The sequence below is a fragment of the Peromyscus eremicus genome, chromosome 5, assembly GCF_949786415.1.
Source record: "Peromyscus eremicus chromosome 5, PerEre_H2_v1, whole genome shotgun sequence".
Taxonomy (NCBI): Eukaryota; Metazoa; Chordata; class Mammalia; order Rodentia; family Cricetidae; genus Peromyscus; species Peromyscus eremicus.
In genome coordinates, this window is record NC_081420.1 from 67,498,572 (window position 1) to 67,515,530 (window position 16,959).

The 16,959-nt window shown below is 36.4% G+C and overlaps 1 protein-coding gene across 1 annotated transcript in view; it reads left to right on the plus strand.

The window, feature by feature from the left end:
- Malrd1 (MAM and LDL receptor class A domain containing 1) overlaps window positions 1-16,959 on the plus strand; it is a 609,872-nt gene that overhangs the window by 336,743 nt on the left and 256,170 nt on the right. The window contains exons 26-27 of the mRNA XM_059263620.1: window positions 947-1,192; window positions 2,762-2,919. Coding sequence (XP_059119603.1) covers window positions 947-1,192; window positions 2,762-2,919 — 404 coding nt within the window. The remainder of the gene's footprint in view (window positions 1-946; window positions 1,193-2,761; window positions 2,920-16,959) is intronic.

The following is a 16,959-nucleotide window of genomic DNA, read 5'->3' on the forward strand; positions in this document are numbered from 1 at the left end:
TATGCAATTCCCTTCCAGCCATGGGAGTCCCCAACATAGAAATATAGCAAGGAGTGATCTTAATAGCTTCTGTTTCAGGCATCTAGGAGCTTATGAAGGAAGAGACAAGTATGACAACTTCTGCTGATAATCCTAGTACTCAAGATGCTGAGGCCTAAGGATTACTTTGAATTTTTCAGGTCAGCCTGGGCAACGTAGTTAGTTCCAGGCTAGACTACAGAGAGAGTCTGTAGCTAGAATTTTCCTGCCTTGCCCACAGTCAGGACAAATTTTTGTCTCCCGCCAATCCCACAGCCACTCAGACCCAACCAAGTAAACACAGAGACTTATATTGCTTACAAACTGTATGGCCATGGAAGGCTTCTTGCTAACTGTTTTTACAGCTTAAATTAATCCATTTCCATAAATCTATACCTTGCCATGTGGCTCGTGGCTTACCGGCATCTTCACATGCTGCTTGTCATGGCAGCAGCTGGCAGTGTCTCTCCCTGTCTTCCTGTTCCCTCAATTCTCCTCTCTGTTAGTCCCGCCTATACTTCCTGCCTGGCCACTGGCCAATCAGTGTTTTATTTATTGACCAATCAGAGCAATTTAACATACAGACCATCCCACAGCAAGAATCTTTGTCTTAAAAAACAACAATACCAAGAACATCAGAACAAAACAAAAGTCAGAAAGGAAGATACTTTCTGATTTTATATTATAATGTCAGAGATCAAATTTGAGGCTAAGTTACAAAGTGGATTTTTTCTTCTGAAATTTCATACACATTTTTTTCACTTGTGAATGAATCTGACCTCTGAAACAAAGTAGAAGAGAGAAATGGGGGTCAGATACCTCAAATTCTTAAGGAAACTGTAGTCCTTGGTACATTATAATTAATTCATTCTTATGGCCTTTAAACTATTAGTGGACTAATCTATTATTCTATTTTGTTTTATTCCAGGTTTTTGCCCACATGGCTATGAGGTGTGTCAGAATGGCCAATGCTACAGTCCAGAGCAGAGGTGTAATTTTGCAGATGACTGTGGGGATAACACTGATGAAAATGAATGTGGTGGTTCCTGCACTTTTGAGAAAGGTTGGTGTGGCTGGAAGAACTCCCTAGCTGAAAACTCAGATTGGGTTTCAGGAATTGGCTCTCATAAAAGCCAACGACCTCCAAAAGACCACACACTTGGAAATGAACATGGTAAGTTATTAGGTTGTTGTTATTGCCCTGTTCATGTTCATAAAGTCCACCTCATTATCATCTCAGTAGCAGCTGAAGAGACTATGGCAGAGAGACTATGTTCAACCAAACATTTAGCATGCATGTTCATATCTTGGGACAAATATACCAAAGCACCTAGAACAGGTAGCTGAGACCATGGACACTAATCCTGTTTCAGTTTTGGGAGTCAGAAAGCCAACATGAAGCTAGTGGCAGCACTTGTTCCTTCTAAGAGTGGTCAGGAAGAAACCAGTCTTCCATGCCTCTACCTTAGCCTCTGGTAGCCTCACAAGTCCCCCACTTATAGATGGTAGTTTGCCCTGCATTATCACATCAACTCCTCTTATGTATGGCATAGTAGTTTCCATAGTTCTTTTTTGTTAGATCCCAGGTGTATTGACTAGGGTCCACTTTAATAACATAACCTTTACAACCTTCAACAGATAAGTAAACAATAATAATGATGACGATAGATAATTGAATCAGGAACTAGGAGATGGCAGAGGCAAATCAGGCCATTGTGACAGTCACAATCTAGCATTAATTTCAGTTTCAGTAACTGTAAATGAATGATAGTACTCGCTTCTATCAGACAACTTTCCTAAGTGAAACATACTCATCTGAAATCGATTACTCTAAATTTGGATACTCCTTTGAGAATTAGCAATTAACTTGATTTTGATTTTTCACAAGCTCAGCTTCATAGTTTGTCAAATGGAGATAGTGAAGTTTGCTCAATGTAAGTAGCCGAGGTTGAGAGATTGAATGAGCTGAAGCCTATAGGTGATGAGATTGAACCTTTTTGAGAAACTGTGAAAATATAACCACAAGACTGCATTTGTGAGAGTGCTGGACATGGACTATTTTTTTTTTTATAGTGAGTATTTACAGTCAAATGTCAGATGCAACACTCAAGGAGCAAAGGACATTAGTAGGATAACAAAAGGACCATAAAGTCTTGAACAGTACAAATAGCAGAATAGTATCTCAATATTGAGATTTCACTGGCACGTAAAATGGATCTGATAAGTTAGGCTGCAGACTTAAAGATCTAAACATTCATCTGACATACTGACATACAGGATATGCTTTAGATATTTTCATAATAAGAATAAAACTCAATAGCTTTCTTTGTGCATGACACATTAAAACTCCTAGCATTTTATTTACATGTTCATCAGGTGACTGGATGTTCCCTTATTTTTATTTCAGGGAAATCTTTGAACTCTTTTATAATAACTGGGCAGTTTATGGAGTCCATTAAATGATTCCTATGACTATCTTGTTGATGTGATGGCATAAATACCCTGTCAGATCATTTAGTCTGCAGGCACTTTGCTCAAAGCACAGGCAGTTGGGTGTTTTTCTGCCAGTGAACTAGAGACAAGGCTATTAGATTTATTCTCCATTTCAGATGAAAATGCCAATGGCAGCTAGATCACATGAAATGTAGTAAAAAAAAAAAAAAAAACTCAACTAAGATGAAAAAGCTAGAATAATCCCCTTATTGTTCCTTTGGTCCTATTTAAATTCCATCCTTATTCCTAGGTCACTTCATGTATCTAGAAACAACCCCAGCAAGCCTTTGCGGTGACAAAGCCCACTTCAAGAGTGCCATTTGGCAAGAATCCAGTGCTGCCTGTACTCTGAGCTTCTGGTACTTCATATCTGAAAAAGCCACAGGATCCATTCAGATTCTCATCAAGGTAGGCTCTTGGCTGAGGATGCTGCGGAGCTTTCTGAGGCTCCGGCCAGAAGGACAGATTTCTGGTCTGGCCAGCGGAAACCTCATTCCTCACAAGGTGTGGCTCCTGTGGCCACACATCCTATGAAACTTGATTAGCTGGGACATGGGAACAGGGAGTGCAGTGGCACCCCACAATTCCAGAGCCTCCTTTTATCAAAGTTAATCTAAGTTCTCTCATTTCACTGTTTTTTTTTTTCCTGTCCTTTTCAATGAGAGGAAAAAGGTTATTTGTACATTTGAAAGGAGACCAACTATTCATTTTCTCTTATTCCCGTAATTATTGAGTGCTAATAATAGACATTCTGGCTTCATGAATACATTACAAAGGACTGAGCTCATGAGTGTGATCAAGGTATGATTACATTGAACTCCTTATTAAATGTGACATATGAATGCATTTCCTTCCTGGTTATTAATTGGATGTTTCCATCAGAGTTTTAATTTAACATAATAAAGTGACAGGGTTTAGGGACAAAACAAAAAGGTAAATAAATATTAATATTAATAAGACCTAATTAAAACACCTTTACTTTTTACAAGTTAAAGCAGCAGTTAAAAGGAAGTGTGTGTGTGTGTGTGTGTGTGTGTGTGTGTGTGTGTGTCTGCATCTTGTTTATGTGTTTTAAGAATCTAGTTATCATTCCAAGAAATCTTGGTTTAAAGCATGCTCTAGCAGCCACTGCTGTTTCTTAACACATGAGCTTTGCTCAAGGGCCCCAGGGCTGATGGAAAAAACCTGACCTGAATGTCAAAGACCTCATCTATCTGAATCGTTTACAGCTGTGTGGCTCATGTTTCATTGGAAACCTGAACTGACTTGGGAACTTTAGATCATGCTATAATGAGGTGTAAAAAGCATCCTAGGAAGACACATACAGCAAATAACCACAGTGTTATTCTTGTATTTGAATGCAGAAATTCATATGAAACTTCAAAGTTCTCACAGGAGTATTCCTTAGTACTCCTTTGAATGTGGTACTGTATTATTTGGTGTCCAACATGTGAGGGATTTTTGTCCTTTGTGGATTTGCTTTTATTATTTACTTAAGAAAAACTTACTTTCAACCAAGTTACATTATAGGAGCAAACTTCATAATATACTAAAATGAAATTTAAGCTTTTTAGAGATATCTGTCTCCTTATAAAATAATCAAAACCTCCTATGTCTCCTCTAACTGATTTCTATGAAGATTTAACAGCATTTTAAAAGACCAGTATTTCAAAACAAATAAAATATACATGTAGTCTTATTGAGCTGGACTATGGGGAGAAAGCCTGTGAAACTCTATTTTATGGACATGGCATGGCTGTGACACTTAGGAGCTCACAAGACTTGACTGCACAGAGCCTGTATAGGACTGAGCCCTTAAACATTCCGTCATCACCTGGGGGAAGGGGGCTCATGATACTTCACCCCACTAAAGGAGCTAAAGGAGTTTGAGGGATACTGGGGCAGAGGACATTATTGTCTTTAGTGATGTAGCCATTGGTAAGTTATTCCTGCTCATGTCCCTAGCCAAGTGGACATGGTTAAATCCAATCGGTCAGAAACCAAAAACAAACAAATAAAATGTGTAAAGAGATATGAAAATGGGATGCGGTCTTAGTGGGAGGAGGGGAGAATTGGTAGGGGGGAAGAGGATAAGAGAGAGTACAGCGATGAGTGTGATGAGAATGTATTAAATACATGTAATCAATTGTCAAGCAATTAATTGGTGAACAGGATTTAAATGAGAAATACTTTTAGACTTAATGAAACTCCCACCCAAACTGAGGGGGCATTGTTTGGGCACTGGAGTTGTGACTCCATGCCTAAACACTTGCCGACCACGTGCAAGACACTGGGTTTGACACTTGCACCTGAAACAAACAAGCAGTAAATAAATAAGCAAATGATAATCAAATAAATAGTACATACTTACTTTGTGAAATCTCAAGGACAATGAAGGTGAGAAAGCTTTCATGGCATGTTTTTATTTTATATTCAGAATTTTGGGGAAATCACTTCACTTTGGTGAATAATATGAATGTTTTTGATCCTGTTTACAAAGTACTTCTTAGACTTGCCTGCGTGGGGAACCATGCTGGATTTTTACCCTCTCAGGAGTCTGAAAACATGCTAGGCAGATGGCAAACTCAACAGGGAGAAGATTCTGCGTTTTCTTTCTTTCTTTTCTCCTTACACAAACAATATTCGCAGTTCATGAATGTGCCCCCCTCTGGCTCAGTCTCCTCTTCTGAGCCTCAGAAATGGCACCTCCACCCAGTATTTTTGCTCCACACCAAGTTAATACAACTGGAAGCTACAGCATTTTGAAAAGAAAAAGCTTCCTTACCTCTTTTGATTTCCACAGTTCCTCTCCTGGGTGTTCATCTGGACTCTAGGACTGAGTTCTGCTCACTAGCTGGTGATTGATGATTATTATCTTTCTACAAATAGTTTGTCAGTTCTTGAGACCAAGGTACTGAAATTTGGGGTTTTGCTTGCCACCTAAGATCTCCAGGGAGTGATTGATGAAGCAATTATAAAGGGGTGCTTTACTAGGTCCTTGTTAAGGCTCATCCCTGTGGAAGGAAGGGTTACAATATGTTTCATACAAGGCAGTCGTGTTTGGTCTGAAGAACTTATAATCTAAACCTGAATTACAGAATTCAGTCAGACATAAAGGCATCTGAGGGTTGCACAATGATTTAATGGTGACACAATTTATGTAGAGTTGTACTTATTTTAGACAGTAACAATGACAACACATACTAGCATGGGCCGTTAACTGAGCATGAACACCTGTATTGTTTCTTACAATTCCTAATACAACATTCTAAAACATGTAGTGTGAATCCTGTTGTAGTAATGGGCTAAAGAAAGCAATTTTACAGTAATAGCATGGTGAGGGTGTGCTCACCCTATAATTGTATTCATGGAGCAGAGATTTAAATCTGGGCATGTCCACATTAAAAAAATAATGTGTTTACTTCCTCTTTCCATAGCTAAATGTTCTACATGGAGAAGAGTGAAATGGAAGTTTTACTTAACTGAGTTCCATATTGGTTGCATAGACCTTGTTTTGAAAAATTAAAAAAAAAATAATGGTGCTTAAAATAGAATTACACAATTCTTACAATATTCCTGTAATAATGACATGAGTACAGGGAAACCCCAACAAAGCTATTGCCTTAGAGCATTTAATGAATATCCATACCATTTTATAGATTATATATTTTATACTTTCCCCTCATATGTTTTGCTACCAGTTACATGACAGCTATATATATAGCTGAGAGAGAGAGACAGAGAGAGACAGAGAGACAGAGAGAGACAGAGATATGTAATTTGTTACTGAAACCGTAATTTTTGTGTCTTAAATCATGGCAATGTGTCACTAACAAGAATACAAAGAGCTAGTCTGCTGAGAAACTAATACCAGTTATTATATTATTATCTTTGTTTTTTGTCTTGTGTTTAGATAGTAAAACAAACTAACAAACAAATCTCTAAAATAATGTAATTAAAAATTTCCAAGAGTACTAATGCTGTTTAAAATAAAATCACATAGTGTTAAACAGTTAACTGGGTAGAAAGACCATTAGCTTTTTGTCCCTCAGTGCTTGGACCAAGACAAATCCTCTGTGAGAGAGATTTAGCCTATGGAAAGTGGTGGAAATGTGTTATTACACAGCCTTTATTTTTACCAAGTGAGGTCCATGTGAATTAAATGCAACTTCTAAAATCACAAGTAAGGGTATGAACAAAGGCTTGAACTCGAGTAATTTGAAATAACATTAGAGTGCTACATGATCAGTTTGTTTTCTGTCTTTCCAGGGAGGCTGTCAGAAGTGAAGTGTGTTCAGTGTCTGCCATTATGCTCAGTTATTCAGTGATGAGGGAATCCAAGGTCTCATGTATCTTAAACAAGCACACCATCAACAGTGCTATGTACCCATCTCAATAATAAATTTGGTTTAAAAATATATTTAGTTCTTCTTTCATAATTTCACTTATTATTCCAGTCATTTTTTTCTTCTGGTGAGATTAGCCCAGGACAATTGGAATATGAGTATGAACACTCTTCAAACTTGGAGGGGGAAATTCTTCAATGTGCTTTGCTCTTCATAAATCACGTATACAGTGAAATCTGCCCAGCCTCTAATGAAACAAACAGCCTTGTGCATCCTTTCAACTAGTCATTTGAATAGAATGCACCTGCTCTCTGAAGAACATTATTGCCTTCTGAAAGTGCTCCATCCATAATAAACTGTTGATTTTTTTTTAATCAAGATTACTGTGTGCTTTAGGGAATTTAAATATATTTAATTGAAAGCATTCAGGACTATCCATTATGCAATCGTGATAGATCACATAATATATTCAAACCAGAAGTGGAGAAAAATAATGTATTTCAGGAGAGCTCTCCTGATAGGGCAACCCTGTAACGCTGAAAGATCATAATTAAACTACTTTGTTGCTTTGTCTTGCTTAGTGGAACAGAGAAATTTTAGAGCTGGCGAGTCCTTCAATATTCTCTAGTGTAAGCTATTCATTTCAAAGGTGAAGAACTAGGAGTGAGACATATATTTTTTAAGTCCATTCACATGGCATTTTACAAAAAAAAGATTGTATTCAATTTTCTGATTTCTAATTTGAATTATTCAATTTCTTAGAAATCATTTGATGATTCCTACATTAAAAAATAGAAATAGAGTCAGCCTTTCCTCTCTATGAGTTCCTCATCTGTAGATTTCATAATGAATCTTAAAAAAAATAGTATATATCTACTCAGGTTTCTTTTCAGATTATATGAAACCACTGCATCTATATTCTATATTAAACATAGATCTTTAGTTTTTTAGCACATATTTATTTTATTTAATTTGTATGAACTTTTTGGCTATATGCATGAATGTGCACCACATGTGTTCCTGGTCCCCATGAAGGTCAGAAGAGGGTATTAGATTCCCTGGAACTGGAGTTAGGGATGGCTGTAAGCCAGCATGTGGGTACTGAGCACCAAACCTGGGGCCCTCTGCAAGGCCAACAGTGCTCTTAATAGCTCAGCCATCTCTTCAGTCCATTCAAAGACTTTTTTAAAACAAAATTTTGTTAACAGGTCTTAAATATGTATGGGTTTTAGTATCTCAGGGTTCCTAGAACCAGTCCCTCAAGGACAGTGAAGAATAACTGTAGTGATTTTGTTCATTGGGTTGTAGAAAATATCAAATGATCAAGTGAAAAGGCCACTCTCTTTGATTAGTAAATAGCTCATCATCCTTTCTTCTTTGACTCTGTCTAGTCAACAGGAGCTTCAGTTGTACACAGTTCAAATGGGTAAAATGTAAACACTTACTCTGCCTAAAGACCTCCAATTACCTCATCCCCTATATACTCAACACCACCCCAATCTTAGAAGATCTACACACACACATTTCTACTGGTAAGGTTTTCACACTGTGTGTGTTCTAATCTCTTCATCCCACTGAACAGTTAATGCAGCTTCATTTATCCCATAGTTTAAAAAAGGGGTGTATAGGATGTAGATATAAAGGAGATATAGAACCTAGAGAAAGGAAAATTGGTTTTGCAATGATTGGATTTGCAATCACATGAATTCTGGAACATAAACAAGTCAAATTAAATTTTCTTATACTTCTGCTATTTTTTAAGAATATAATATCATTACATCATTTCCCCTTCTCTTTCTCCATCCAAACACTCTCATAAACCCTTCTGTCTTAGTTAAGGTTTCTATTGCTGTGATGAAACAGCATGACCAAAAAGGAAATTTGGGAGGAAAGGTTTGATTTGGCTTATATTTCCATATTACTGTTCATCATAAAAGGAAGTAAGGATAGGAACTCAAGGCAAGGACCTGGAGGCAAGAGTTGATGCAGAGGCCGTTTGAGGGGTGCTTATAGTCAGACTTTCCTTTGGGCCACCAGCTCACAAATAATGACACAAAGGCTTATTATTAATTATGAAATCTTTGTATTAGCTTAGGCTTTTCCCCAACTAGCTCTTATAAGTTAAATTAACCTGGTTTTTATTAATCTACACTGTATCATGCAGCTTGGCTACCTCTCTTCTGTACCATATGCCCAACTTCTTCAGTGTTTCACTGCTGTCTCCTGCCACACTAGATTCTAACTGCCAGTTCTTCTCTCTCTGGAAGTCCTGCCTATTCTCTCCTGCCTAGCTACTGGCTATTTAACTGTTTATTAAAATAGTCACATCTTCACACACTGTAAACAAATATTCTGCAACAGTACTGCTTACTGACTTGCTCCTCATGGCTTGTTCAGCTGCTTTCTTGTAGAATTCAAGACCATCAGCCCAGGGATACCACCACCCACAACAGGCTAGGCCCTTCAACATCAAACACTAATTAAGAGAATGTCCTACAGCCCATGGAGGCATCTTTTTTTAACTGAGGTTCCCTCCTCTCAAATGACTTCTAAAATTGAACAGAGGTTTACACGATAAGATATAATGAATGATGATACATCTATTTCCTCTGGTGACTAACATGGATGATAGTTTTAGATATTTACAGTACTGTCTTGTGATAAAATATCTGCTTTTATTACCAATGAGAGAGTCACATAGCATTAATACCAATTATCTGTTGCCTGTGCTCACTGATTGAAAAAAACATACAAAATTTAGCTTAAGTTAATGAAAAGAAGATCTATATTCTGTATTTTATGTTGCCAAACTCTTGAAAAATATTTTCTATACAAGAATCCCAGTAAGGTTTTTAATTTTCTAGACATTTGCCTTCTGAATTGATAATTGTCATTTCTTAAGTGATGTCTCAAGCATGCAAAGGGGTAAGGGAATCAAGCGAAGGACCAGTGGGCAAAATCTGAATTGAAATAAGGAAAGATAATTTCTATTATTTTATTTTACAGTAAGGTGATTATACTGTACTTTTATTTTGAAACAATTAGTGAGTATTTAAAATATTGTCATCACAAAGAAATATTGACAGTGATGAACGTGCTAACTACTTTCACTTTCTGATTGTGTAATGCATTCATGTGTCAAAACATCATAACCGATGCTGTACTGTAGAAGCAGTGGATGCATCAGTTAAAAACAAAACACAAAATATCTGAAAATAAAAAGAAAAGAATGAGTCATGGGATTTGTATCTGCCACACAATCTGCATGAAAGGAAGAAAAACAGTATTCCAGGTTGTCCAGTTTGAAACATAATGGACCAGTAGCTTCCCATGCATTTATCCATTTGAAATTCACGGATACCACTATCGTACAGAGCTGTTCTCTGGGAATGCTAAAAACTAGTTAATTCAAATTTTGCTTCTTTACTGATAATAGTTGTATGTTTTTAAAATCATTATGGGAAGGCATTTATTTATTACCTTTTTTCATTTTTTTGGACACTGCCTAAAAAATTAAAATACTTTTTCTACAGAACAATAATTCTACATAATTTATCTATTCTCATCAATTATATTTCATTGTCTATTCAGCTCATTTTCAATATAGTTTGCAATACATGTTTTAGCTAATATAGACCATCTTACCATTGTAATTGCTTCATATCCTGCCTCAGATGAGGCTACATGACCGGTGATATGACCAATTATAGATGATAGTATTGGTGTAGAAAGGCTCTGTGATTCTCTTGCTCTGGTTTATCAGAGTAAGCAGTTAGCATGGGAGAAATCTAATGATCAATTCTTGTAAGAGATGAAGAAACAAAACCCTCCTATTCATACTCTCAGACTAATCTTAATTAAAATGAATGATCAGAACCCAGATTTCAGTGATGAAGGAATATTCACAAGTAAATGCATATTCTTTTGAGTTCTATATCTATCCACTTATGAAGAAGTCATTAATATTTTCTAATTTCTCATCATTTATGTCCACAGAATGCTTTGTCAAGGTCTTCTGTCATTCCACAAAAAGCATGTAGAATAAGATAAAAAGTAAAAGGTTCAAAAGATATGAAAAGCTGTGAAACTTGGGATATTAGTCTCAACTTGGATTCTCTTTATGAAGACCAATCCTTCATTTAAGAGGGCTAGCCTCTGAAAGGAAGTTTCAAGTTTGTTCTCGTTCTTACACTCAAGCAAATATTCAATGAGTTTCACCCCTTCTGCAGGTTAGATGGGATTCTAAGTTTAGAGCGGGTCCCCCTTCAAAGGGTAGTGGTGTGGTACCTAGTCTTTCTGTGAGAAGCTATAAGGACGCTGCTGGTATAAACTGAGTGTTCATTTATAGTTCTTGTCTGTTTTCTGAAGCAAAATGTGGCTCATGACTTCCTGTACTTCAGTCAATCATGGAACCTAAATGAATTCCAATGATAGGTCCAGATTGTCAACATATGCTTGTACAATGGAGTCTTTGTTTCCCAACACAACTATGCTACCTGACCTCTGCCTATGAAGAAGATGCTCTTCTTCATTGATTAGTGACTTGCAGGACACAAGCATGGTATACACCTTGTCTACTGTCCAATCTTGAAAATGCACCATATCACATAATTAAACACCACATATAGAAGGAAATATTTAACATACTATGGCTGAAGAAATGGTTAAAATGTTTATAGAGTTAGGTGGGTCAGGAGAAATAACTAAGTTGGATCTTGAAAGATATGTAGAATTTGGATAAATAGGAGAAAGAAAAAATGGTTTAAATAAAAGATTTAGAAATATCTAAAATGAATCCACTAAACTCAGAATTTTCTAATATCAGAGAAATATTAAGAATATAAAATATTATATAGTAATTAATGATAATAAGAAAGCAAGCATTCATCTTACAGTTGAGTTAGTTACATGCATTGAGCAACTTTTAAAGCATTGTTTTTATGTTAGATTATTCATACATTATACATGCAAATTAGCAGTTTGTATAACAATGAACAATAAAGTCATCAACTTAAAAAGTCTAAAATGGCTTTTGCAACCACAAGAGAAAAATTAAAATATTAAATCCTTAATGACATTTTAATGGAGTTAACTTTGAACTTTTGCTTGATATGAGAGACAAATTTCAGCTTCTCTGCTATTTTCTCAAATATTCTTTTTTATCCCCCTGAAATTTGGATGGTGATAGGTTAAGTAATTTTGGAGAGTAACATAACAAAGCATTAACATTTTGTTTAATTTCCAGGTTACACAAAATAAATCATGCAGATCAAACATAAACAGCACTGATGAGATGGCCATTAACAGCCAATACACTGTACTCCTTTATGGGAAAATTTTAAGAGAGCAGGTCAATCAAGAGATGGCCTTTACTCAAATCCTTTACTCAACATCTTGTACTGCACTCATTTTACCTATTGTTCAAGAACTCCATTTCAGCATTCATTATGAGACATCAATAAAAACCAGATAAGATTAATTGGATATTAACAAAAACAGTTTTGCAGGGGTGAGATTGATTTCTAAAAGACCTCAAATGAAGTGGTCACACTGATTCCCTAAGAAGCAGTGTTTTCTCCACATTTTTCCTGTCACATGCTTATTTCCATGTCCCATACATAGTTCTTTCTTTTGTGAGAGATGTAATTCTTCATGTTTTCAGAGAGCAATGTGTCTAATCCCATGGCTCTTCAATTGTTTTTCATCAAGCAAATGTGATCACATGTGACCAAGCAGATTTATCAATTGTGCTCCTATATGCACCATTTCCCCATCTATGGCTTTAAAAATGTTTGTGCTTTCTGACAACTTTACTCTCTATTCTTCTCTCCACCAATACATATCCACACATAACCTAGAATAGGCAAATCTTGGGTGTCCTCATTTTATTTCTGTTACGTTGATAAAACACCCTGATAAAAATCAATGTATGGGAGAAAGATCTTATTTTAACTCATGATTCTAGGTTACAGTCTGTAGTGATAAATTGTGTACCCTAATAAACTTGCCTAGGGATCAGAGGACAGAGCCAGCCACCCGATTAGACATAGAGGCCAGACAGTGGTGGCACACACCCTTAATCCTATCACTTGGGATAGGATTAGTCTGGAACTCTGTGAGTTCAAGGCCACACTGGAAACAGAGCCAGGCAGTGGTGGCACACACCTTTAATCCCAATACTGGGAAGCACACAGGCCTTTAATCCCAGGAAGTGATGTCTGGGCAGAGAAAGGTATATAAGGTATGAAGAAACAGGAACTCTCTCTTTAGGCTGAAGATTTTGTAGAGGTAAGAACTAGTGGCTGACTGCTCTGCTTCTTTGATCTTTCAGCTTTCATCCTTGATATCAGGCTCTGGGTTTTTTATTAAAAGACCATCTAAGATTCGAACAAGATAAGAACTAGTGGCTGGCTGCTCTGCTTCTCTAATCTTTCAGCTTTCACCTTGATGTCAGGCTCCAGGATTTTTATTGAAAGATGAACTAAGATTTGAACAAGAACAGTCCATCATAATGGGGAAGTCAATGTGGTAGGAACTTAAAATGCCTAGTCACATCACATCCATACTCAAGAGAAGAGAAAGGAATGCGCGTATGCATACTTGTGCTTAGCCTCTTTTTCTGTGCTTACATATTCCAGGACCTAAGCTCAATTAATTCTGCCATCCATAATTACCAAGTCTTCCCAATTCAATGCAGTTAAGACAATCCCCTATAGACATCCCCACAAGTCCCCCCTCTTTGAGACTTTCCTCGGGTGATTTTAATGTGTCAAGTTGACAATTAGAACTATCTACCACACTGGGCATCTTTCTAAATCCAGTTTAAATATTCTCTCTGTCACTTGATTTTCTTCCGCCATCTTGAAAGCAGGAAAAATGTGTGATCTATTTGTGTGTGCCTAATTATGAGTTGCTTATCAAAGGCATTTAGTTAGTAGACAAACAATGAGGTATATTTTCAATACTTAAAGATGTAAATACAAATATTAACAAAAGTAAGTGAATGTATCATAAAATAATTTATAAAGTGGAGGAAGACTGTATGTAGGAGAAACTGTGGAATTGCCTGTGCAGTCTAGAAAGAATCTACATTCTATATAAGATAACTACTTTGTAGTGCTAATTTAAAACCCTGTATCATTTTATGATCAACATTTCCCATTTAAGAATTAAAAAATGAAAAACACTAAAAATGGAACTCTTTGAATTATTCTCTTTTATGAACTTAACCAACGTGATAGTTAACATCAGTTGTCATCAGGATCTAGAATGAGCTAGGTAATAAACTGCATTCACGCCTGAGATTGAGTTTCTAAACTGGATTAATTGAAGCATTAAGACCTATAGTAAGTTTTGGTGGCATCCTTCCGTGGGCCCTGAGTACCAGCATTCATCCCTTTCCACTTCAGGACTCTGGATACAATGTGACCAGCTGCCTCATGCTGCTACCTACAATGACAGACTGTATTCAAACTGTGAGGCAAAAATAAACTCTTCTTTCCTAAACTTGCTTTTGGAAGGAAGTTTGTTTAAGCACTAGAAGAAAAGTAGTCAATATAACTCTATTGATGAATTTCCTTAATAGTCCAGATCAAGTGTATGAAGGCTTTATTATTAGACATGCAGTGAATACATCTTTGAAGCCTTGCCACAGATTTTCAATGCTGATGAAGTTGATTTGCTATTCAGTATGTGCACACAGGCCATGGTGCTAATTTCACCTTTGGTACTAATTTGTGGTAGTCAGGAGGCTTAGGAAGTACTTCAGGTTTATGAACTGGAGTATTACTTTGACTATAAGTGATTGAAAAGACAAAGAGGCTCAAGGTTAAAAAGAAGAGGAAAGATACTTTGTGTGAATTCAGGGATTTCCTCTACTAGAAATCATAGGCTACAAGGATGTATAGGGATGAATTTTACTGAGTTGTTTTGACTCTTTACTTGACTTGGGGCTCATTCAACCCCCCACCCCAGTATTGCAGAAACAACCCAAGTTACAGAAAAATTTGATTCTGGGATGGTGAGATAAAGTTCAGAAAATGTGTTACTGTCTTCTGGGCTTTTTGCTTTTCCTTTTTTTGTTGTTTTTTTTTTTTTTTACTTTTTAAAAAATTTTCAAGCCAGGAGGTATACAGTCTTGACATGAACACATGATTGGACTCTTTCAAATTGGAGATCATTTTCTATTGTACTGATATTAATATACATGTGCACACACTGAAAATCATAAAGTATGACATCAAATGGCCTTTTATAATCAAAACTATGCAAAGGAGCTCTGTTTGTTATTGTCTAAGCAGTTAAATGAAGAGCACAAATAACCAAAAGTAAAGGAAGTATTTTTCACTCTCATTTCATGTATCCGTTTGCAAACAAAATATGATTGGAGCATATCTATATGAAGCTTTGGCAATTTACAGTGTTTGCTTAGATGTGGAGAGATCGTGAACAGTTTTATTTTTGTAGCTGCACAGCAGCAATTTCAGGATGTATTTCTACTTCTTTATTATGACTCTGTCCATGTCATACTAATAAACTTTATTTGGAAAAAACTCACAGGATACTTTTAAACAGATAGCTCAGAACTAGAAAAATATTTCACATTTTGTAAAATGATTAAGACCAGAGTTTTGACCAACATAATTTATTTTGGATTAATATATCATACATTCTGTTTCTTATTAGACTACCTGATGTATTTTGCTTTTGGAAATTAACATTTTTTTCAAACTTTCCAGCTAAAAACATGTGGTCATTTTTCCTAAGTGGCTTTAGATAACATGAAAATCTGAGCCAGGCGGTGGTGGCACACGCTTTTAATCACAGCACTCGGGAGGCAGAGCCAGGAGGATCTCTGTGAGTTTGAGGCCAGCCTGGGCTACCAAGTGAGTTCCAGGAAAGGCACAAAGCTACACAGAGAAACCCTGTCTCGAAAAATAAAAAATAAAAAAAAAGAAAAAAGAAAAAGAAAAAAGAAAATCTGAGAATATTTTTATGAAAGCAAATATAAATACCAAGAAGTAAAACCAAGAAATGGTAAATGCATCATTCAAAATGATTGACAAACTTCACCACAAAGACATTTTATGTTCCTAAAACTCTGGAAGAATTATTTTTATTTTTATTCATGTGTGTCTGCTCATGTGGAATCATACACATGTGTGTGCAGGTTCAAGTGTGTGTTTGTCCATACACATGTGGAGGTCAGAGGTCAAAATGAGATTATATCTATCATTCTCAATTTATATATATATATATATATATATATATATATATATATATATATATATATATATATTTTGAGCTGAGGGTTGAACCCAGGGCCTTGCGCTTGCTAGGCAAGTGCTCTACCACTGAGCTAAATCCCCAACCCCTCAATTTTATATTTTTGAGACAGATTCTTTTCTGTCTTGGAACTCACTGATTAAGTTAGGGTAGATGACCAGTTAATACCAGACATCTACTTGTCTCTACCTTCCCAGTGTTGGGATTACAAACTTAAGCCAGCACCCATGACTTATTTACACAGGTCCAGGGAGTAAACTCAAATTCCTGTGTTTGCATGGCGAACACTTTATCCACAAAGCTGTCTTTCAGCCTACTTTATTTTCAAAAACAGCATTTCAGAAAATGTATGTCAACAATGACAACTTCAGCATGAGTGTTTGGGCCATGATATAAACTGCTGTACTTAGTCATCTATACATTCTGATATGATTATCTTCTTGAAAATATATGACCTTCCCATACACAGAGGAAACAACCCAAACCTACTGATTCCTTGGTCTTCTATTTCTTGTGAATGTAACTGGTACCAGGTAAGGGTTTCTCTTCATTTTTTTTTTAAATGAAGGAAAAAATTCATGCAGGAGAAACAATTTAAACAGTGCTTATAACATTAAGTGGAGAAGAATTTACCTTCCTTATGAAATCTGGCTTTTCAAATACTGTGGCTGAGTGCCTTATTTCACAAGACCAGAAGTATTTAGTTGACAGAGGGACAGAAGGCTCCTAGATATGAGAAAAGGTCACTGGACAGCTAGCTGGAGAGAGACATGGATTTGAATCCTAGCTGTGCTGCTTCCCACTTACTACCTTGGCT